The sequence below is a fragment of the Nannospalax galili genome, unplaced genomic scaffold, assembly GCF_000622305.1.
Source record: "Nannospalax galili isolate Female #2095 unplaced genomic scaffold, S.galili_v1.0 scaffold513, whole genome shotgun sequence".
Lineage (NCBI taxonomy): Eukaryota > Metazoa > Chordata > Mammalia > Rodentia > Spalacidae > Nannospalax > Nannospalax galili.
In genome coordinates, this window is record NW_008334861.1 from 504469 (window position 1) to 527872 (window position 23404).

The following is a 23404-nucleotide window of genomic DNA, read 5'->3' on the forward strand; positions in this document are numbered from 1 at the left end:
GGCACTGGGTAAGCCAGGGATGGAAGCAACACTCCCTTACCCCTGGATGTCTCAGCCAGAAATAGGGAAAGGAGCAGCCTCTATCACACAGAGCATCAGGGAAAGCAGGAGAGGTGGGATTGTTCAGGACCAGGCCTAGTGTACACTCAGTACAGGCTGTGGCCTGCAGTCTGAATGCCCTGGAGCCAAGCAAGACTCCAGTGGGGAAGACCTGAGACTGGCAAAATGCAACATGGCACAAACATCAAGTGTCCAGTAACCTTCAGTGCAATCTAGAGCAGCATTTTTTATTCTGTGGAGAAATGTGAAAATTTCACTGAGTCCAGGACAAATTTTGCCCCCAAATAAAATGTGGCACCAAATTTATCATATGAAGTTGTCTTTCAGAGCTACTTGGGCCTCAAGTTACAATAAGAGATGGAGACACAGAATTACTAGGGGAGGAATTTCCTCAAGAGACAACCCAGATATGTTCCGTCTTTTACTTAGCATACATTAATTGTACAAAATAATGGACTTCATCATGACATCTTCATAGTTGCATACAGCATCCTTTGATCATATTGACCTCCATTACCCTCCTACCAACGCCACTGATCCCTTCCTTTTTCCTAATAACCCTTCTGCTTTCATGCCTTTTTTGGCTAGATTCTGCGTATGCTAAAAAACATGCAATATTTGGATTCCTGAGTCTTTCATAGTTCACTTACCATGAGGATCACCAGCATTCCATCTATTTTCCTGCTAATGGCATAATTTCATTCTTCCTCACTGTGTATATATACACCTTTTCTTAGTCCAATCATATGTTTTGGGTCACCTAGTCTGACTCGATATCCTGGTTATTGTGAAAAGCCTCATGAGATACATAAGTATACAGATATTTCTGTTGTATGCTGACTTTGATTCTTTTGGGTGTAAACTCAGAAATGGTATGACTAAATCATATGGGAGTTCAATTTGTACTAATTTTTTCTGGTACTAGGTATTGAACCCAGGGCCTCACACATGCTAGGCAAGTGCTTTACTGCTGAGCTGTATCCCTGGCCTGGAAAAGCTATTTTTAATTTCTTGAGGAATCTCCATAATGATTTCCATAGTGGCTCCGCTAATTAACAGTCCTACCAACAGAGTGTGGATAAGGCTTCATTGCTCCCCACACATATCCTTGCTAGCATTTATTGGTTTTTTCTGTTTTGTTTCGTTGATTACTGCCATTCTGACTGGGGATAAGATGGAATCTCAATGTAGTTTTAATTTGCATTTCCCTAATGGCTAAACAAGCTGAACGTCTTTTCATGTATTCACTGGATATTTGTATTTCTTTTGAAAATTGTTCAGTTTATTTGCCTATTGATTGGATTATTAGCTCTTTTGTTGCTTAGTTTTTTTCCACTATTTACATATTTGGGATGTTAATCCCCTGTCAGATGAATAGTTGGCACAGAGTTTTTTTCCATTCTTTGGTCTGTCTCTTCAACCTGCTAATCATTTCCTCTGCTGTACAGAAGCTTTTTAATTTGCTGAGACACAAATTGTCAATCAGGGTTAGAACTTAGTTCAGTTTTACCATCAGCCACTGGAGAATGGAACTTACATTTACTCCAAACAACGAAAACAAGTCTGTTCAGAACATAGGAGTGAAGTTGTGCAAGTGTGTGACTAGCAAGAGGCAGCCACCAGCCACAATGCCCTCCACCCCTGTGTGTTAGAGACCCCTCAGATGTGCAAATGTGGGAGCGTGATTTCATGGGGAGGAGGGATGTGGATGGTGGCCAGTTGGACTAAGAACAAAAAATCCTGGAATCCAATCCTTGAGTCAGGCTGTGAAGCACAGGGGGAAGAAGGTGTAATAGACCAAGAAGCACATGTTATTGTTTTGACAAATTTTGAACAGAGAGAGAAAGGAGAATCCAGTCTGCCTTGAAGAAGACTAGATTAATCCCTTGCTTATGCTAGACCTGCTCTACTTTATATAGTCAACAAGAAGTCACACATCTCCTTAGCTTATGAAGCAGAGAGTCCCCAGCGACTATGAGGGCACAACAGTGCTATGCTCCCTCCCTGAGGCACTGGGCCTACAATTGGGGTAAGGGCAGCCCCATCTTCACCCCATCCAGGGGCCAGGACCTAAGGAGGAGATGCTACAGAGCAAGGGACTTGGCCCTCGGGGTTCCCAACAGGGCCATAGGGTTGGACTCACAGCCAAGTTCCCTTTCTTCCTGGTGTAGACAGCTGAGGTACTGGAAGCCATGTAGATACTGAGTGACAAATGTGACTCCAGGTTGACTTTTGATGGGCAGGAGGAGGAGTTAAGGATGCAATGACAGCAGCTTGCTGGGGCTACGTGCTACTTGGAAGGCCAGGCCCTCAGCCTGGTGAATAGATCTGAGAGTATATACACAAAGGGAAAAATAAAGGCCAACACCTCCCTCCCCCAGCTGGGCCAGAACCTAAAGGGATGCATTGGTTAGGAACAGCACACTCCTTGCCCACCTTTCTCCTTCACCTCTTGCCCATATACCTAGAACCTCTGAAAAGAATTCTTGGGGAGCTTCCAGCTTACTTTTGGTTTGGACTTCCTGCTTAGTAGTGTGTAAGTTTTAATTATTACCATCTCAACAGAGCAAATTAAATTCTCTACATTCAAACCATGGCCTCCCATTGAAAATAAAAATAATGAGACCAGCTTAGTGAGATCGAGAGAATTCCTTATTTGGTGATAGCAACATCAGTTCCATTTTAAAATATAGTCAGGAGAGATAGAAACTGAGCCTTTTCCTATTCTCAAAATCATTCATTAACATTTTTACAGTGCCCTTTAACTTACAGAAAGACATGACCCTTCCTATCAAATCAGACATGGGGGAAGAGCCTATCACCTTGGACGTGCAAGTCTTTCTGCACCTTTGCTGCATTTTTCTCTCATTTTGTTGCAAGTGTACCACTGCTAGTCATCAACTCAGAGAAGCATCTTCAAATTTTCTCTTGTACTAATTCTGGTGGAATTTCACTTCAAAGGTTAGTTCTGGTGAATGGAAGAACATAGCCTTCAAGGACAAGCTCTGGGCTGCCTACTTAGTCAACTGACAACTGAGGAAGGGCCTTGATACTAGCACACAAAGTAGAAACGAGACCCTTTGATAAATGCCCAATTGATTCTTTAAAAGTTGACACATCTGGTCTGTATACCCCTGTTCATGCCTCAGCTCACAAGACCTTTAGTTTCTAACTCTTGGGGTTGAATGATGTCCACCTTTTAAGAGTTGTTATTTGCGTCTTGTGTGTGGTCCCACTTAACAGGACTCCACAACCACAGGAAAATGTCTTATCTAGATCTCAATGTGAGCAAAAGGACCCTTTGAATGAGTAAAAGAATGCAGGGGGGGAACAAAGCGGTGAATGAGTTGCATCTGCTGGCCTTCACAGAATGTTAAGTTCTTGAGACTATTTGGAGTGGTTCATTTAGGATAAGTGTTGATAGAAACTCTCAACGTTCTAGGTTTAGAAGCTTGATGAACTCAGATATTTTCATGGTGGACAGAGGAAAAAGCTTCACCTCTGCATGTAGGGACATTGCCTGTGATGCTGCTTTGTGGTCTTCTTGGGTTTCTTGTCCTTCAGCAGCACCTGTATAATGTCTGAATATGAGTATCTCTTCAATTTCCAACAAATACATAGTGTCACGCTCCAGTGCTGCTTTGAGCTGGGTGTTCTGATGTTGCTACCATCACTGTTGTTAATGCAATTTATAAAGGCACAACCAAACTTGTGGCTGCCACTTAACATACCATAGTGACAACCACATATGATAAGGAAAGCCCAAAAGAAAGCTAGCTTAGAAAGACGGCCACTCATTACAGTGTTCTCTTCTAGTTAAGATTTGTCCACAGCACTCTTAGTGGCGCCAATAACTCCTAGTATTTGGCAATCAATTACATCCAGCCTTACGACCAGTGAGTGCTCTCCGGTTCTGCAACGTGTTGATAACAGCTCTTTGTTTCTGACTAGCACAGACTCCAGTAAGAATGATTTGAAGACTGCTCAGCATATGTTCTCTTCTTAGGCTTAAAACGTGAGTTATTAAGAACTCTCAGCTGAGATGACTGCAGTAGCACCCACATGCAATCCTAGCACTTGGAAGGCTGAGGCAGGAGAATCATAGGTTAAAGGTCAGCCTGGGTTGCGTGCTGAGATGGTATCTCAACCCTCCACTCTACACACAAAGCAAATAACACTTGGCTTGGTCGTATTTGAATAAGCTTTCTGCCAGGAGATCCTGCCTTCATTCCCATTTTGCTTTGCTCTTACCCTCCTACATCTCAGGGTGAACTAAGTGCACCCTCATCCCCCGTGCACCCTCCTCATTGGCTATGTCAATTCCAGCTCTTCACACTCCTCCTCCCCAGCTCCTCCTTCCCTCAGATTGGTAAGCATTCCTCTGTAACTATAGTTTATTTCTATCTATTTTCTGCCCTCCAAGTTGGTAAAGTTTTTCATATAACATTGGACAAAAGAATAAAGAGAATGAACCCTCACAGTTGCTTCTAGATCTATCAGCAGACACCTCAATAACATGCTTTATAGACATTGGGGTTTTTGTTCAGTTATTATCTCTGAAATCAAATCTTGACTTTCTGGTATATTCTTGGACTTTTCAAAGGATTCTAACATTCAGGAACTTGGTTCCAACCACTGCTCTTAGGAGCTAGCACTCCTATTTTCTAGAGATGAATTCCGATTCAGATCATCAATTAGTTTCTTCACAGAAGCCCACAAAGGACATATTGAAGTTTGCATCAGAATTGGATATGCTTTGGAGCATTTTAATGTTGTTCATCTATGCCATTGCTTTAAAATGCATATCACATTGGACTAACGTGAATTTAAGCACTTGAGAACTGCGCTAGAGATCCAAATGAAGAGTCCAAGATGGTAATATTTGATCTGCACTTGGGTGTGTTTGTTTGTTGGAGTGTGTTGGACAGTTCGGGTGCATTACACTTCTTTTTAAGGGAACTGGTCTATATATAAAGAAACATGACTCAAGTCTGAACAGAGTTACACAGGCCTTGAGTTTCATCATAAGAAATATAGTATTCTTTAAACTGAGGCTGGCGGCATACATAGAACAGGCCTCATGAACTCAGAGGTCTGAGGAGCCAGGCTGGATTCTTTATCAGAATATATTCAACTGCCACTTTACACATTTTTTTTTTTTTGGTTTTTGGTTTTTGTTTTTAAAGCAGGTCTTACTGACTCCTACAAGTGAAAGTACAGCGGTCAGGCAGCTTCAAGGTTGGTTTACGTCAAGGCTTAACCCTGTCACCAAAGATGCTTTGTTGAGCTGTCTTCTAGGCCTTCCCAGCATAGTCCTCATGCTGCAGCTAGTGCCCCCTTGTGGGCATACTATAGTTGTCAGCAATTCAAGAGGCTGCCAGCTTCCTCCTGTCCCTGTAGGAAAACTGCTTCTAGTAGGATACTTCTTTCCTAGAAGTCCATGAACTTCAGGGTTTATTGGTTACATTGGACTGTATGTACGCTGTGCTGCTTTCTGTCAGCAGAAGTGCCCTCCGCTAAAATCTTGGGTGGAACCAGGCTTCTCCAAAATGTTAGATGACATGAGGCTAGTGTCTGAGACCACCTGAATGAGAATTGAGAAGGGAGAAAGAGCTAGAAAAGGAAGATTCGTTTGATGTTGACTAGGCCACTGACCCCATGTGCTACTGCAATGAATCTCGATGGCCCTCCAAGTGCACATATTCCCTCCTTGCTATGCTCTCCCTTCCCCAAATGCTCACCTTTATGGAAACCCAATTTACCCTTTGGGTTCAGTTTCCAATTGAGAAATCCTTGGAAATGTGCCATGGTCATAAGTGATTCAGTATGTGTCCACAGACACGTGTTCCTAGGACCGCTAGTTGCCAAGCTCATCTGAGAAAACAAAGAGCAGGACAGATACAAAAGAAAATCTTCATTTGAAAATGTGGAATTAGGAAGCAATGTTGAGTGCTTATTGATCCCATAATCTGTCTCGTGGTGTATTGGTCAAGTCTTCCTCGCTTCTCTGAGACTGACTCTTCTATTCTCTATGATGACATAGTTGGATGAAACCAGTAGTTCACCATTTGAGTTGTACTCTAGAGAACTTGTTAAAATGCAGGTGACTGAGTTCCAGACCTAGAATTTCTGATAATGTAGGATCCAGGAAATTGCATTTCCAAGGGGTGCTGCTGCCTCTGCTCCAAGGCTCCCCTCTGATGTACATGATTCCAGTTTTAGTATTTAGAATTCTAGAGTTTTGCACTGAGTTTAAACACATGATTTTACAACTGGAACATACCAAAACATGTGAACGGGTGGAAGCATCCTGAAGGACACCTTAGGGCCCCTATATAAATACAAATTATACCCACTGACCAACCTTTCCTAATCCCACCCCAGCCTTACTCTCCCCAGCCTCTGATAACCACCATTTTACTCTCAAATTCTGAGAGGTCATCTCATTTAGAGTCTATGTACTTTCTTTCTGTGTTTATCTTTTTTCACTTATCTCCAGTTCCACCCAGGTTGGCACAAACCATAGTGTTTCATTCTTTCTATGGCTGAATGGTATTCTGTGTCAATGTGTACCATATTTTCTTTACCTGTTCATCTGATCACAGTCACACAGTTTGCTCTTATGAATAATGCTGCAATAACATGGGAGCACAGGTGTTTCTTCAACACAACTGATTTCATTTCCTTCAGCTACACCCAGTGGTAGAATAGCTGGATAATGTGGTGATTCTACCCTTAATTTTTTGAGAAACATCAGTATTTTTCCATAATGGCTACTAATTGACATTGCCAGCAACAATGTGCAAGGCTCCCTTTTATCAACATTCTCATAGAGCTTGCGATCTTTAGTCTTTTTTATTCTGACTGACGCAAGACAATATTTCATTGTGGTTTTGATTTGCATTTCCCAGTGATAATAATATTGAACCAAATACTGCCAGTCATTTGTATTTCTTCCTTTGAGAATAGTCTCTATATAGCTTTCTCATTTTTAACCAAATCATCAGTTGTTTTGTTCCAGTTGAGCTTTTGGAGTTCAACCCCATATCAGATGAATACATTGCAAATATTTTCTCCCTGTTTGAAATATTTTCTCTGCACACTGTTGATCATTTCCTTTGCTCTGCAGAAATTGTTCTGTTTGCTATAATACCATTTTTCTATTTTTGCTTTTCGAATCTTGTCCAAAAAAGTCCTTGCGCAGTCCAATTTTCTGAAACTTCCCCCATTTCTTCTAGTAGTTCTGTAATTTCAGGTCTTCACATTTGAGGCTCTTTTTTGAAATTTTCTGAGAAAGGGCCTCTAACTCACTGTGTAGCTAAGAATGACCTTGAATTTATGATCCTCCTACCTCTACCTCTCAAGGTCCAAGATTCTAAGCATATGATACCATGCCCGGTTTCTGTGGTGCTGGTGATGGAACCCAGGGCTTTCCGATGTTAGGCTAACACCCTATGAGCTACATCCCCAGGCTCCACTTGTCTTTAATATGTTTGAATTCATTTTTGTAATGCTAGAAACTTAGAGATCTATGTACATTCTTCTGTAGGCGGATACTTAATTTTTCCTACACTATTTATTTAAAAAAATCTGTCCTTTCCCCAATGCATATTTTTATCACTTTTGTTGAAAATCAGTTAGACATAGACGGATATATATATATATATGTATATATATATATATATGTTTACACTGATGCTCTGGTCTCTTGGCTTATATGTTGGCTTTTATGCCAATAACATGCTGCTTTGATTACTGTAACATTTTAGCAGGTTAACCCCTCATGCGTTGTTCTTTTTTGCTCAAGATAGCTTTAGCTATTTGTGGGTTTGGGTGATCCCGTACAAATTTTAGAACTGTTTTTGCTAATTCTGTTGAGAACACTATTTGCATTTTGATAAAGGTTGTACTGCATCTCTAAAGTCCTTTGGGTAGTATGGGCTTTTTTGCGATATTGACTCTTCTAATCCATGAACAAAGGATGTCTTTTCAATTTTGTCGTCTGCAGTTTCTCTCATCAATGTTTAAATCTTTTCATTATAGAGATCTTTTACTTGCTTTAGTTAAGTTTATGCTTAGGTAGCTTTTTCTCTATTGAAAATGAAATTTATTTCTTGATTTCTACTTCAAATACTTTTCAACATTAGCATATAGCAATGCTACTTTTCTGTGTGCTGATCTTATATTCCGCAGTGCTAGTGAATTCATTTAATATTCAAACAGTTTGCGGTAGAGTTTGGGGGCTTTTCTATACATAAGATCATATCATTTGCAAACAGTGACATTTGCCATGACCTGAGTTCAATCCCTAGAATGCACATAAAAGGGGAAGGAAAGCACCAATTCCACAAAGTTGTCCTCTGAATTCCATATGCATTAATATATATGTGTCTGGGAATTATTTTGGTTTCTAAATTAGCAAATTTCTTAGCACATTGTTATTCATAATAATCTTTAATGGTAGTCTGTATTTTGGTGGTGTTGGTTGTGATCCACTTTTACCATTTATTATTTTTATTTTTGGACATTTTGAGACAGGGTCTTCCTGTAGCACCAGCTAGGGATTGAACTCAGGTCATGAGCTTACACAGCAAACATCATTACCCACTGAGTCATCTCCCTGGCCCTCTTTCATCTTTTCAAAGAACGAGCTCTTTGTTTCATTGATCATTTAGATTGTATTTTCTTTTTTAAAATTTATTATAATTATTATTATTTTACATGTATGTGTGCATTGCCTGCCTGTATGCAAGTGCACCCATGTAGTGCAATGTCTGTATAGGACAGAGGACAGTGTCAGATCCCCTAGAACTGGAGTTATGGGTAGTTGTTAGCTGCCATGGGGGTGCTGGGATTTGAACCCGGGTCTTCTGTAAGAACAGTCAGTGTTCTTAACCACTGAGCCATCTCTCCAGCCCGAGATTGTATTTTCTTCGTATCCATTTCTTTGTTGTATTTTCTTTCCTGCTCAGAGTTTTAATGATTTCCCTCTAATTTCAGGTTTAATTTCTTCTAGCTTTTATAGTTCCTTGAGATATAGTCATTGTTTTTTGAGGTCTATCTCATTTCCATGTGTTGCAAGAATTTTTTAATTCTCCTCTTGATTTCTTCCTTCATGCATTAGATGTTCAAAAGTAAGTTATTTAATTTCCATGTATTTGTATAGTTTCTAATGTTTTTCTTGTTCTTGGTTTCGAGCTTTAGTGCCTTGTGGTTAGAAAAAAAAATGTTGCTCAATATAATTTCAGTTCTTTTGAGACTGGCTTTGTTGCCTCTTATATGATCCATCCTAAATAATGCTTTGTGCACAGAGAAAAATATGTATTGTGTAGTTGTTGGAATAGAATGTTCTATAGATATCTGTTAGGTCCATTTGGTCTAGGCTGAAATTTAACTCTGCTGTTTGGTTGTTGATTCTCTATTTGGACGATCTGTCTGTTGCTAAAAGTGCAGTGCTAAAGTCTCCAACTATTATGTATTGTATTGGAGATCTGTTCCTCTAGATCTATTAATATTTGAGTTATATATTTGCACTCTCAGGTACTCAGTGTGTGTGTTAGATTTCTGTCACTGTGCAAAAATACTAGAGACAAACAAGTTTTTAAAAAGACAGATATTTATTTTCAGTTCACAGTGGCTTGGCCCCATTGCGTTGTCCCTATGACGAGGCCGAAAATCATAGTGGGAGAGTGCATAGTGAAGGAAAGCTTCTCGCAGTGTTGTGGCCAGGGCCTCTCTTTAGCTTTCTAGTCAACAATGTGAGAAGGTTGATTCACTATGCACTTTGCCACTGAGTTCTTCTAACTAGGCCCCTCCCCCTAAAATTTGCACCATGAGCTAAAGGCAAAGCCTTGAATAATGAGTTTCAGGAGAACTGTTAAAATTCAAACTATAACAGTGCGTATATACTTAGAATTAGTTCCTCTTGCGAAGTAATCCCAATGACCTTCCTTATCTCTTTTTTTCACTGCTTTGGACTTAAAATCTATTTTATTTGACATAGTATGGATGCTTCTGCTTCCTTTCGGATCCCCTTTACATAAAATGGTCTTATCTCATCCCTTCACTTTCAATCTATGTGTGTTCTCAAAGATATGGGTCCTTTATTTTTATCCATTTCACCACTCTATGCCTTTTAATTACAGAATTTAATCCATTTACATTCAAGGTAATTATTGATAGGCAAAGACTTACTATCAGCATTATGTAACTTGTTTTCTAATTATACTGTGGTTCATTTCTTTTCTCCTCACTCACAGTCTTCCTCTGTGGTTAAATGAACGTGTCTAGTCATGTACTTGATTTCTTGCTTATCATATTTGGGCTGTCTATTACAGATTTTTGCTTTGTGGTTACCAAGAGGCATACAAAAATCATGTATTTTATGAATGATAGAAACTTATCATGGTTGTAAAGGTAACAACAGAATCAAAAGAATAAGACAAAACACACTAATAGGAAAACCCTCCATGTGATTTCCATTTCTCTTCATCTTTCCAATCATTTTTTATTTATATTTATTTATTTATATTTTATGTGTATGAGTGTTTTGCCTACATGTGTGTAAGTGCACACATGTCATGCAGTGCCCATGGAAACCAGAAGAAGGTGTTGGATCCCTTGGAACTGGAATTATAGACAGTTGTTAGCCAATATACTGATTTTAGTATATTAATGTAGTGATTTTTTGAAATTTTTGCTTTATTCTTCATCCTGAGGCTATAAATAATTCATGTACCATGCCTACAACATTAGAATATTCAGTTTATATAGCTATTTTTTCCTGTGAGTTTGATGTCTTCTATTTCTCTTTTTGTTTATTAGTGTCTTTTTGGTTTTTCTGTCTATTTTTGGTGTTTTGTTTTGGGGGGGGTTGTTGGTGGTGTTTTTGTTGTTTTGGTTTTGGTTTTGGTTTTGGTTTTGGTTTTGGTGTTTTTGAGACAGGATCTTCCTGTAGCCTCAGGTGGGCTGGAACTTGCTACATACACCAGGCTGGCCTTGAACTCACAGAGATTCACCTGCCTCTGCCTCCTGAGTGCTGGGATTAAAGGTGTGTGCCTTTTATTAGTTTCTTTTATTAGTATCTTTACTTTCCATTGAAAGACTATCTTTTAGGGTTTGTTTATGCAAAAGGTCACATACAGATCTGTTCTCTCAGCTTCTAGAGGGTAGCTTTACCAGGTATTCTCGTCTAACAGATTTGTTTTTCCTATAGTATGGTGAAAATGCTTTGTACTAGCTCCTGACTTGTAAAAGCTCTAATGAAAAGTCTGATAGCTGGTAAATTATCATGCTCCTATGTGTTACTCATTTCTCTCTCTCTTTTTTTTGTAACCTTGATAATCTTCTGTTTGTCTTTCATGCATGAGAGCTTAATTATAAGATAAGGGCAGACTAAGTTGAGTTAAATTTGACTGGTGACATTTGATTTTTCTTTACCTTCTCTTGGTTTGGAAAGCTTTCTAATATTATTCTTTTAGATAAGATGTCTACCCCTTTAGAATTCTTGAGTCATTCTTGAGTTCCAAAATATTTTTTAATATTTTATTTATTTTTTATTTTATTTTATGTGTATTTGTGTATTGCCTGCATGTAGGTAAGTGCACCCGTGTCGTGCAATGCCTGTGGAGTACAGAAGAGGCTGTCGGATCCCCTGGAACTGGAGTTATGGACAGTTGTTAATCCATCTCTCCAGCCCCTGAATTCCCAAATATTTGCTCATTTCATACTGCCCCAAAGTTCTCATAAGCTTTCTTCATTCCTCTTGTTTTGTTTTTCTTCCAATTGTATATTTTGAGGTTACCTGTCTTCAAGCTATTTCTTCTATTTGAGATGTTCTACAATTGATGCCTTTTTCGTTGTTTTTAATTTTGCTGAGTGCATTTTTCACCTCAGGAATTTCTGTTTAATGTTGTTGTTTCCTAATTGGACTATCAAAATATTTTAAGATCATTGAATTTCCTTAAAACAACTTTTGTAAATTCTTTATCTGAGCCTTCTCCCATGCTGATACTTTCTGGTCACTTTTTGGTACCTTATTTTCAATAGAAAGTGAGTTGTGTTTTCCTACAAGTTCTTTGTTTGATATTTAATTTTTTATTTTATACATATGAATGTTTTGCCTGCACGTAAGTGCACCCATGTGTGCAGTGTCTGCAGAGGCCAGAAGAGGGTGTTGGACCCCCCAGAAGTGGAGTTGCAGACAGTTGTTAGCTATCATATGGGTGCTGGCAACTGAACCTGAGTTCTCTGAAAAAGCAGTCAGTGTTTCTTACCACTGAGTCATCTCTCCAGCCCTTCCTGCAAGCTCTTGAAGCTTATTGCCAATAAGGCATCATCTCAGCATTAAAGGATTAGTTATTTATTCCCATTTTTGTTATGCTTATCTTAAGAGAAATTCTAAGCAAGCCGCTTATTTTATCTGAGTATGTAGTCAGTTTCACTACTGCAGCACTGCATAACATCCAGGCCCAGACTTGGTAAGAGTCTGCTGCTGGTACAGTCTCACTTTTTTTTGTCTTTTTGAGACAGGGTCTCCCTGTAGCCCCAGCTGACCTGAAGCACTATGTAGACCAGGCTGGCCTTGAACTCACTGAGATCCACCTGCCTCTATGTCCCCAGTGTTGGGATTAAAGGTGTGCACCCCCACACCCAGCTGCATTGTCACATTTTTAGTACTAGAGGGCAATCCACACCCATGTTTGTCCCAAATACACTGCTAACATTTCTTCAGAAGGAACAAGAGATGGTCAGCAAGATGGCTCAGTGGGTAAAGGTACCTGCCACTAACTTGGTGATCTGAGTTCAACCCCCAGAATCCACACGGTAGAAGAATAGAGGCCTGATACCCACAGATGGTCCTCTGACTCCTACACATATGCTATGACATGAATGCACCCCTACACATGCACACAAAATAAAAATTTAAGCGTAATAAAAATAGAATCATGAAAGAACAGGGCAAGTACTTGGAAAAAGTAGTCTGTTCCAGCAAATCTCTCTCTGGAGTCAGAATAGATCCAAATGCCTCTCCTATTTTTACTGGTCACATCAACGCACAGTATAGAACTCTCTGACTCTTAACAGAGTCTTCCGGATGGACTAGCTTTAAGATTCTAGGTCATACCTGTGGCCATTAATGTCATCATATTGTACCATACTCTGAACCCACAACTCACCAAGAACATCATAAATCCAGCGTATAGCCAAAGGGCACATTTCTCTGATCTGTGTATTGCTGAGGTGGACACATGTTCTAAGATTGCTGCACCTTAGCCATAGCTGATGATAGCTGGAATAAACATCTGCCAGACTGGGGCCATGTGTCTTCACCCGACACTGGAGGTATTTCAAACAGTCTGCACACAGGTCTTTAGAAACTGCCCACCATGAGGTTTTACCAGCACAACATAAAGTTTGAGTGAGAAGTTTTCTGCTTACTGCCATGACCTACCTCTAGTGAATTGGGTCTCGTGCCATACTCAGTTGCCCAATGTTGGGATGGTATGAAGGTAGATCCCTTTGTTCACCTAGGCCGATAGCAACCTGGATCACATCTGAGTCTCAGAAGAAGGATTTAGATAGAATTGGGGGGGGGGGGTTAGGCCCATATTTCACTCAGCTGATGGTGATAGAGTTCAAAACATAAATCTGCCCCACTGGGATGCACATCTATTCCTAGTGTCATGGAGAATCTAAATATCCATCTGGGAACACTTGCCTGGAGATAGCTGGGCTGCCCAAGGTTGGTGGATGGGTAGTGGCCATTCTTCAATGCCTTTCACTGCTCCCTTCATTGGCTGCCACCACAGGATTAATTTGGTTATAATAGTTCTCAGGCATTTTACTGTAAGCATGCAGGAGTGTCCTCCATCTTTTTTAGGAGCCCATAAGGAAATAGGCACTGAGGAAATCAGAGGTGGAAGAAGGATGGGAGGAAAGTGGAGCATAGCGCTCATAGGTCATTAAAAGGAATAAGCTCTGAGGATGAAGGTAGAGGTACGGTGCCTCTCCTAACCTGGGCCTATGTGATGAACTCAGAGAGAAACAGAGATTGAAAGAGGCTAGTTCAGTGTTGGAGACTTTCTGCTCCTCCCACTCATGGCCTTCACTTCTCCTGTGGATCTGCTCTCACTAAGCTGTGTGTGGGACCTGCATACCCTATATTCACTTTCCCTGATTCCTTTCCTGGCTTTCAAACCAGGGAAAGTGGCTGCCTTCAAGACAAATGAGTCACAACAAGGTGCCATGGTCTGCAAATGAGGAGTGCTGAGTTCTTGTCTCTGATGTAGGGAAAAGCCTTTCCCTACAGTAGTCTAAGTCTCAGTAGCCCCACCGTGTTAGTCATGTGTCTATTACAGGAAGACATCCTGAGATAATCAAGATAGAAAGAGACAGTTATTTCAGCTCATTGTTTTGGAGATTACAGTCCTTGACTATCCAACCGTTTGGGTTGTGGAAGCACAGAACATGATAGCAAGAACAAGGAAGGCCTTTGCCCTTGCACCCCATAGCCAGCTGTGAAAAGGAAAGGGAAGAGAGAAGTGTCCCACAGTTCCCTTTGATAGGATGTTTCCAATGATCTCAAACGTCTCATTACACCCACCTCTGAAAGGTCTACAACCTCTCAATAGTACCAAGATAATGACTAAGCTTTTAACAAAAGGAGATGGGGTCAATGGAATGGCCACTCTCTGGGGGTATTCCAGATCAAACCATAATAACACTTGCCAAGTGGAGAGCTGACAGCAGCCAGTATTACTCACAAAGAGGCATTCCCGAGCTCTAGGCCCAAAGAGGGCCATATGGTGGCAATAGGTATTCTCTGGGGTCTTGCTGACTCTCTCACTCTGGCTTCAGCTTGCTTGACAGCCTGGAGCAGATCATGGGGCCTCTCCTTTGTCTATAGAGAACGATGCCTGAATAGGTACCCTTGCACTGCGTCTTGCATTAGAAAAGCCTTAAGGAGAAGGCAGAAGGCAAGGTCTTCACTGGAAGTAGACAGGAAGGGGATGCTGTAAGAAGCCGTCACGGAGGAGTCACAGTGAACCAGTTACCTGCATGTTTGTAGACACTGCAGGAAAAGGCAGACCCCCACATCCTAAGTATCAGATGGGTTGGCATTCCTGACTGGAACTGAGAGAGCCAACACTAGGCACATTCCCAACCTGCTGTGAGTGTGTGGAGTTAGGACCTGCAACTTCAAACTGCACCCCAAACCTCCTGCACCTGAGATACACACTCTCTTCTGACTTTCCAGATGCTGCGACTCCCGAAGTAACCCTAGACTCTGGAGGAGTTGGAATGTAGTGTAGTTGGTCCGTGATCATTCCCAGTCTGCACATGGTCCTTGGATAGGTTTTGTGTTGATCCTTTTGACACTAGCACCTTGATTTTCTTAACGTACTTAGTACTTTATGATTAAGACTAATATATCCTTCTGTAACAGTTTTGGAAATGTAGAAAAGTATAAAGAAAACACAAACCTCAAGAAATAATAAAAACATGCAAATATGAACATATAACAATCCAAAGAAAATCCTGTCAACATACTGGAATGCAGTATTTTTTCTAGACAGAAATATATATTTCTCATCACCATATTATTGGAATCAACCTGTATAAATAAGTTTTCTTTCTTTATTATGAAGCACAATTTAGCCATAGAAATTTGTGGAAGATCTATATATACCAAATAACAAAGTTAAAAAAAAAAAAAACCTGTGTCCTCTGATCAGGTGTAGAAATACAATGGTGACAAGTGTAGCCTCCCTCCTGATCACAGGGCACCCTCTGCATGGGGATCCTCCGTATTCTAATTCTAAGACAATCATTATTTTTTTTCTAGATAGCTTCACCACTTACAAATGGGGTTTTTGTAATGGACTGGCCTCAAACTCATGGCATTCCTCCTACCTCAGTCTCCTAAAGGCTGAGATTATAGGTGTGTGCCACCACACCCAGCTAATGAACTCTTAAATGTGTGACAACTCCACTTTGAAAACTGAGTAGCAAGCAGAGCCTGGATATGGAAAGAAAGCTGGAGGCCACTACTAGCTGAGTACCTCCAGAGGCTAAGAAAGCTGAGCTGTCCCAGACCTCATTTGCCCCCAGCTTCCCTCCCAGGGGAAGTGATAGCTAAAGGCCAAAGGAACCTAGGAACCGATAGAGCCCTGCTGGGCTGGGTTGAGGGGAAGAATGTTGTGGACATAATGCTAGGCATGCAGAAGAGATAGGGTCAGTGGGAGTGGCCACCCTCTGGGGTTTTGTTTTCATGTTCCCCACAGCCTGCATCTGGGATATCCCAACCCCAGGTGTAGGTCACAGTGAGTATCTCCATGGGGGAAGTAAAAGTCCCCAACTGATTCAGAGAGAAGGATGTGGAAGGCAGTGTGGGAACTCTGCCAGCAAGGGATCACGAGATCAACCCATGTCTGACAGGGTTGGGAAGAGGCAGACACCCATGGCCGCAGAGTCCGGGAGGGGACCCACAGACCTGCTTACTTCTTCAGCACCCCCCTATTGCCTTGTGATTCATCTTCCTTGTGGCTGAATCGACAGCCTACTCTGGTCTAGCTGGGTATTTTTGTTGGAGGGGAGATTGTTTGCTGGTGGTACTGGTGGTGCTGCTGCTGTTATTGTTTCCAGATTTGGTCTGTTTCCAAAACTGACCTCGAACCTAGAGTTCAAGCAGTCCTCTTGCCTCCATCTCCTGGGTAGTTATGGGGATGCCAATGGAGGTCTACTGGTTAGCTTCACATACTATGGTACTGTTGTCTCCTCTCCTATTCTCCCTAATCTTGTGGGAATTTGTCTTTAAAACAAAATGAAACGTAAGCCCTTATTGTAGTTTCATAGATCTTTGGGAGGGAATGAATTTAGATACATGCATTAAATCAGCTGTCTAAATCCGGAAGTCTCCAAAGGAAATCCTGACACTCCCTTCCTTAGTTGTCTGAACCTGACTGTCACTTAGTAGATGGCTCCTTTGGAAGCTCAGGGCCTAGGAGCAGTGCTTTCTCCACCTAGCAAGGAGACAGTCACTGAGGGTAGTTGAGGCTGGGAGAAGACATTGCTTCATCTTCAAACACTTTGATTAGAAGCCTACATTTCTTGTGAACCTGAGCCTCTCGGCTGTGCTACCTCTCCAACCTTAGAAGCCTAGATTTCCTTAAGAGTCAGACCCTGCTTCAGCTTCAAGTTCTGCCAATTCTTTACTATGTGCTTTTGAGCTATTTGTAATCAGAAAGAGTTGGCGTTCAATTCTGACCCTGGCCCTGACTGACTGGGAGGTTTCTATGTAGCTTGTATATGTGCATGTTTTGCCTTTTATTTAATGGGGAACAGAAAGTGCTTATCAGACACCCTATAAACATGTGGCCCACAGAAAAAATTATTAGGGACATTTTAACTCCCAAAGGTCACTTTGTTGTTACATGCAGGAGACACAGATTGGCATCTCTTCTTTTGTTTTACGTTGTGTTTCGACTGGTGATCATAATGGTCTGTGAAATGCCTACTGTATTAGTCAGGGTTCTCTAAAGAAGCCTGCACCACATTGGAGAGGCTGAGAATCCGTAGTCGCTCACTCCAAGAGGCTGGATGTCTCAGTAGTCCCAATATGGCGCTGAAGGTCTGATGAATTCCAAAAAATCGGCTAGTCTTCAGTCTACAGCAGCAAGATGAACTCACCCGCGAGAGAGAAGGCAAGCAGCAAGAAGCCAGGTGCTCTCCTCTGCCGTGGCCTTTTATACAGGCTGCCATCAGAAGGTAACACCCACATTTAGGGCGTGTCTTCAGCTTCAGATGATCAAATCCAGAAAATCTCTCTCATTTCAGTTAATCCCAGATCCAGTCAAGTTGACACCCAGGATTAGCCATCACACCTATTTCCATCTTGCTGTGCCTGAATTACCAGCTCCAGGCCACTCTTTTTTTTAATTTTTATTTTTTTATTTTTGAGAATTTTATACATAGTTATGGTTTTTGCATTATTTCCATCTCTCCCAGTGCTGTACCAACTCCTCCCATGTTCCCAACTCCTCAATTTCTTATCCTCTTCTTTGATTATTATTGTTACATATATATATATATATATACATTTAGATGATAGATAGATAGATAGATAGATAGATGATAGATAAGAGATAGATGATGATAGATAGATAGATGATAGATAGATAGATGATAGAATGAACTGAGTTCATTTCGTGATGCTCTTGTGTACCTAGGCTCAGAGCTGTCCATTTGAAATTAGATGACCTCTCAGAGAGTTGTAGGATGCCCCATTTACATGTGGTGGTGGGCTTCCACCAGGCTTCCAGACATTGCCTGATTATCACACAGGAAAACCTGGCAGTTTCATGCCGGGGACATGTATCTGTGACGGGCACTTCAAAAGGTGAGTCAGGAAGAGAGCAGGAAGGCGCCCCGCTGAGAAAGGGAGTCCTTCCATTCTCGCCGAGCCGGCATGCGGCTATCCGGACATGGAAAGACTACAACCCAAAACAGCAGGGGCCCCCAACAGAGAGTTATTCCCAGGAGAAAAGTAATTCTCCTTTCCTCAGCATCCACTGATTGCCTGTAGCTCTTCATCTTGAGGTGGACCCCATGACATTCCCCCATCCACGTTGGCATGTCACCTTGTTTTGTCATTATATGCAGATCTTGTTACACTACCAGACTGTAGAGATATCATTGGTGTACCTTCCCTATAATGTCTAGAATGCATTAAGTAGCAGCATATGTCTTGGCCCTCTGGCTCTTACATCCTTTCTGCCCCCTCTTCTGCAACATTCCATAAACCTTAGGTGTATAGGTTGCATTACAGATGTGTCATTTGGGGTAGGCATCTCACACTCATTTATTGTCTGTGTTTGGCCAGTTGTGGAACTTTGTAATAGTCTTCATCTATCACAAAAAGAAGTTTCTTTGATGAGTGGTGAGAGGTACACTTCTCTGTAAATATAAGGATACATATTTAGAATATAATAAGAAATTACGTTGGTCTGGGGGAGTGGTGAGAGATACAGTTGTCTATAAATATAAGGATATGTATTTAGAATCCAGTAAGAAATTCCCTTTGTCTATGACCTCTCCAGCCATGTTGTTTACAGTGCCACACATGATTTCTCTCCCCCTTAAGTCCAATTACTAGGTCTGTCTTGATTGTGCTACTGAAATAGGCCTGCCCACACTGTTGGGGCATCTGCTGTGTTTGGCTCCATGTGCCCTCTGGAGACTTTTCTGCCTTATGGACTACTGAGGCACTGCAGTCATATGCTAATGCTAATGGAGGTTCATTTCTTTTTTCCTTTATTGTTTGAGAATTTCATACATGTATATAATATATTTCGATCCACCCACCCCACCCCCCAATTCTCTGCCTTCTAATTCCTTCCCTGTGCCCCACTACTATTCCTTTCCAATTTCACAAACTCTTTTAAAAAACCCAGAGTTCACTGGGTGCTGTGGCATGTGCATGGGGGGGGGCTGGGGTACTATCTACTGGAGCATGGGTAGTGGCTCACTCTGAAAAAAAATGAACTTTTCCTCTCCCAGCAGTTATGGTCAATAACTCTTTAGCTAGAGGTAGGACATTGTGCCTCCTTCCTCATCCATGCTGGTATTTTGTCTGTCTTGATTTCTTGTTCAGGTTGTGTACATGTAGTCTCAACTGTTGTGAGTTCATGTGTGTAATAGCCCTGTTATGTTTGGACAACATCATTTCATTGTAGTCATCCACTACCTCTGGCTTTTAAAATCTTTCCACTCACCTCTTCTGTGCTAATCCCTGAGCCTTGGGGAGGAGAGGATGTAGGCCTCTGTCTTAATCACCATGTACCACAAAAGGAAGCTCCCCTGTTGACAGTTGAGGGATGCATTAATTTGTGGGTATAAAGATAAGTACTTAGGAGGCAAGTTAATACTATGTCCATTTAGCAGAAAAATAGGAGGCTCTCTCCTAGGGTTTATGACTTAGCTAGCCATAGGTATTTGGCCCAACTGAAGATGCCAAACATGAGTTCTGTCTTATGAAGTGGGCCTTAAATCCAACCAGAAAGTGTTTGGTTACTCCCGTAACATTCATGCCACTATTGCACTAGTGGGCATGTCTTGTCAGGCCGGTCACTATTGTAGCTCTGAGAGTTCACAGTTAGGTATGACTAATGCTTGCTTTTCTTCCAGGGTAGCATTCATAGCACCTTCTGGTACTATGAAAGCTAGGCAGTAGGGATGAAGTTTCTAAGAAGGTATCAGCTTGATTTCTCCATGTGCTATGACTCAGGCATGTGGTGTCTTTGGCAATAGAGTCTCACCATCAAGTTCTGTAGGGTACCTAAGATCAATGGCAATAGCCTGTAATGTTCAAGGGGTCTATGGGATCACACTAACTAACAGTTTGAAAAGAGATAGCCCATACCCGACCCTGGGCTTTTTATCTGACAGCTTACGGTATCTGGGAGCAACATTGTCTCCCCATTATAGACTACCTTCATTTGAACTCTTTTTATATACATATGTATATATATTTTAGGAAGCTTCTACAGTAGTTGATTTCTTTAATGTTAGTTATCCTTCCCAATACTCCTCCTTCCACCTTGCTCTCTACCCCTATCAACTATATTTTATCATCCTTTCCTAGGAAGGCCCTCCACTCCCCACCAAGGCCCCTTACATATTTCCTGACTTCTATGGGTACACATAGGTCCCTTTGTTGACCCATCACTAATATTTTTCAAGTCATGTAAAGCTACAGGGGATTCCTGAGCAACTGAAAAAAAGTTTTCACTGTCTGCAAATAAGCCCAATTTACAGATTTTGCAATCTCATCATGGAGTTGGGCAATATTTGCATATCAAGACTTTGCAAATGCTGATGTTTAAAGGTAGGTTTAGCTACACACCTGTAATCCCTTCAGTAAGTAGGCACTGGCAAGAAGACCAGGCGTTCAAGGTCATCCTTATCTACCCATAGTAAGTTCAGTGAGTTCAATCAAGGACAGCCTGGGATCCATGAGAGTCTGTCTCTAAAAAAATTTGCTATAGAATAGTGTTCCGAATTATCAAGGAGCTAAGTATGTGGGTGTGAAGAAATAGGAATTGTAGAAAATTATATTTCTCCTCCTGTTCCACCCTAATGACCTTACTCCAAGGACAGATGGGAGTGTGAAGAAGTGAAGTTTCAAATGGCCAGTGAGCTTAGCTCTATACTAAGGAGCTGCCCAAGGAGAGAGGCACCGAACCTGCTACTTGGGACCAATACCATCAAAATGGCAAAGAAGCTACTGGGTGTTGGACAGATTGTTGACCTGCTTATTTTAGACAGACCTGTGTTACCTCTAAAATATTCCAGACAGTCATCTTCTTATTCCCATATTTAAATATTTTTGATTTATTCTTACAATGTCTCTGGACCATCCCCTGGAACACCTTACCTATACTTTTCTTAATGACACCTTATAAGTTTCTCCACTTAAAGGCTCAATTTCCATATCACGGTTTAGTAACTCAGCACATGCTACATGTGGATTTGGGAATCAGGCAAACCCATGTCCATATCCTGCTTTGGTACTAAATAGCTGTGTGACTTTGGGCAATTTAGTTAACCTCTCTGGGTCTCTGTATCCTCATCAGAAAAATACTGTAAATAGCCCCTACCTCATAGACAGCTGTTTGTAAGGACAGAGTTAGACAAAATACTTAAAGTCCCTGAGTTCATCTGGTAGCATAATAAATGCTCAGTTAATTCAGTGCTCTCAGTTTTTATTGTTATTTCAAATAATGTATGTGGACATTGACCAGGCTATCATCCATCGGAATGACTTCCCCATGATAGTGGTTACTAAGTGTTGTCTGTAGTGAGTTAAATGCATCCAACTGTTTTACTTAGATCAGGGAGTGAGCATTCTCCTTTCCCCTGGATTGTTGGATGGGTAGAGTGAATCACACACAGCTCAGAAATTAAAAGCAGGAGACACTACAAAAAACAAGAACGACATCTCATCATGCAAGCTATTCCCCATCTTTTGGGACAGGACTGCCACTAGGCACTTGGATGCCCATCAGGCTGACAAGGCTCTACTGGCTGCCCATTTAAGTTTGAAAGTGTTTACTGACATGAGTATCAAGGACGAGGTTATTTTAATTTCCTGGGCTAAAGGAACTAGGTCATCTATTCCACACACTCAGAGCTGGTGAAATCCTTGTCTTGTAAAATACGATGGCAAAGGAGCTCACACCTATGTTAGCCCCAAAACCCTAAGGCCGTGGCCGGGGTCAGGTGTAGTGAGAGTTGCCGCTCAAAGCTTGGCTGTCCAGAGGTATACACTAGACTGGTTTGCACTTCCCTTAACACATCCTCACATTAGTGCCTATAAACCATGGTTGAGTTGTGTTCTGTTGTGAGGGTGGGGTGGGGGTGGAAGGGATCCTAATGGGCCAAAGTCATTGCTGATGAACCAATTATATGAGTTTTTTTCCCACTTCCAATAAAACAGTGATTGCTTAAAGAGAGACACTGCTCACACTAAATCCATTTACGGGCATTAAGACCTCCCCCAACCAACCAAAAGTATATTTTTAAAAAGTTGGTGCACTAAGAAGGGGGAGACATTGTAAGTGCACTTTCTGTGGAGAGAGACCATAGCTTTCAATTGATCCTCAAAGGAGTCTGTGATCCATATCAAGCTAAGAGCACAAAGCTATTTGGTTTTGCTTCCCCAAACTAGTTGGTGTGTATAACTACAACACCCAAAGAACCCAGTTAGTTGGTCAGGGCAGTGACAAAATCAGTCAGAAGCCTTTCATGGCCAAACAGCTGATGGATTGTTCAATCGGTTGTTGTAGACTCATATAGACAAAGCCTGCAAGCTTGGGGAAGCCAGGCCTCCCCAGGTCAGCCTCGGGCGACAGCCCCCATCCCGCCAGGCCCTGGGGAGTGAGTCCTTCCTGCCCGGCAGCTCCTTTGCTCATGAGCTGGCCCGAGTCACCTCCTCGTACAGCACCTCAGAGGCAGCCCCCTGGGGCGGCTGGGATCCGAAGGCCTGGAGGCAGGTGCCCGCTCCACTACTGCCTAGCTGCGATGCCGCAGGTAAGTCACTTACCCCCCTGTGCCTCGCTTTCCTCATCTGTCAACTGGAGCACAGTCTTCTGTTCAGCCTGCCCGCCTGCCTCACTGGGTTGTTGGGAGGAACTCAAGAGGTGACAGCTCCGAAAGGCAGACCCTTTGCAACCCACAGGACTCTGTATACCTATAAGGGGTTTCTAGTACTTTCTGGACTATGATCTTTGCATTCTTAGGGAAAGTGCACAACTTAAGCAAGCAGAATAGTCCAGGTGCCTTC

At 41.7% G+C, this 23404-nt stretch overlaps 1 protein-coding gene across 4 annotated transcripts in view; it reads left to right on the plus strand.

The window, feature by feature from the left end:
• Positions 1–23404, plus strand: part of Mamld1 (mastermind like domain containing 1) — a 120658-nt gene that overhangs the window by 87432 nt on the left and 9822 nt on the right. For 3 of the 4 annotated variants that reach the window (XM_008829476.3, XM_008829475.3, XM_008829477.3), the window contains one exon: positions 22908–23151. The exons of the other annotated variant lie outside the window; for it this stretch is intronic. In XM_008829476.3, the coding sequence (XP_008827698.1) occupies positions 22908–23151 (244 nt within the window). The remainder of the gene's footprint in view (positions 1–22907; positions 23152–23404) is intronic. 4 annotated transcript variants of the gene reach the window in all.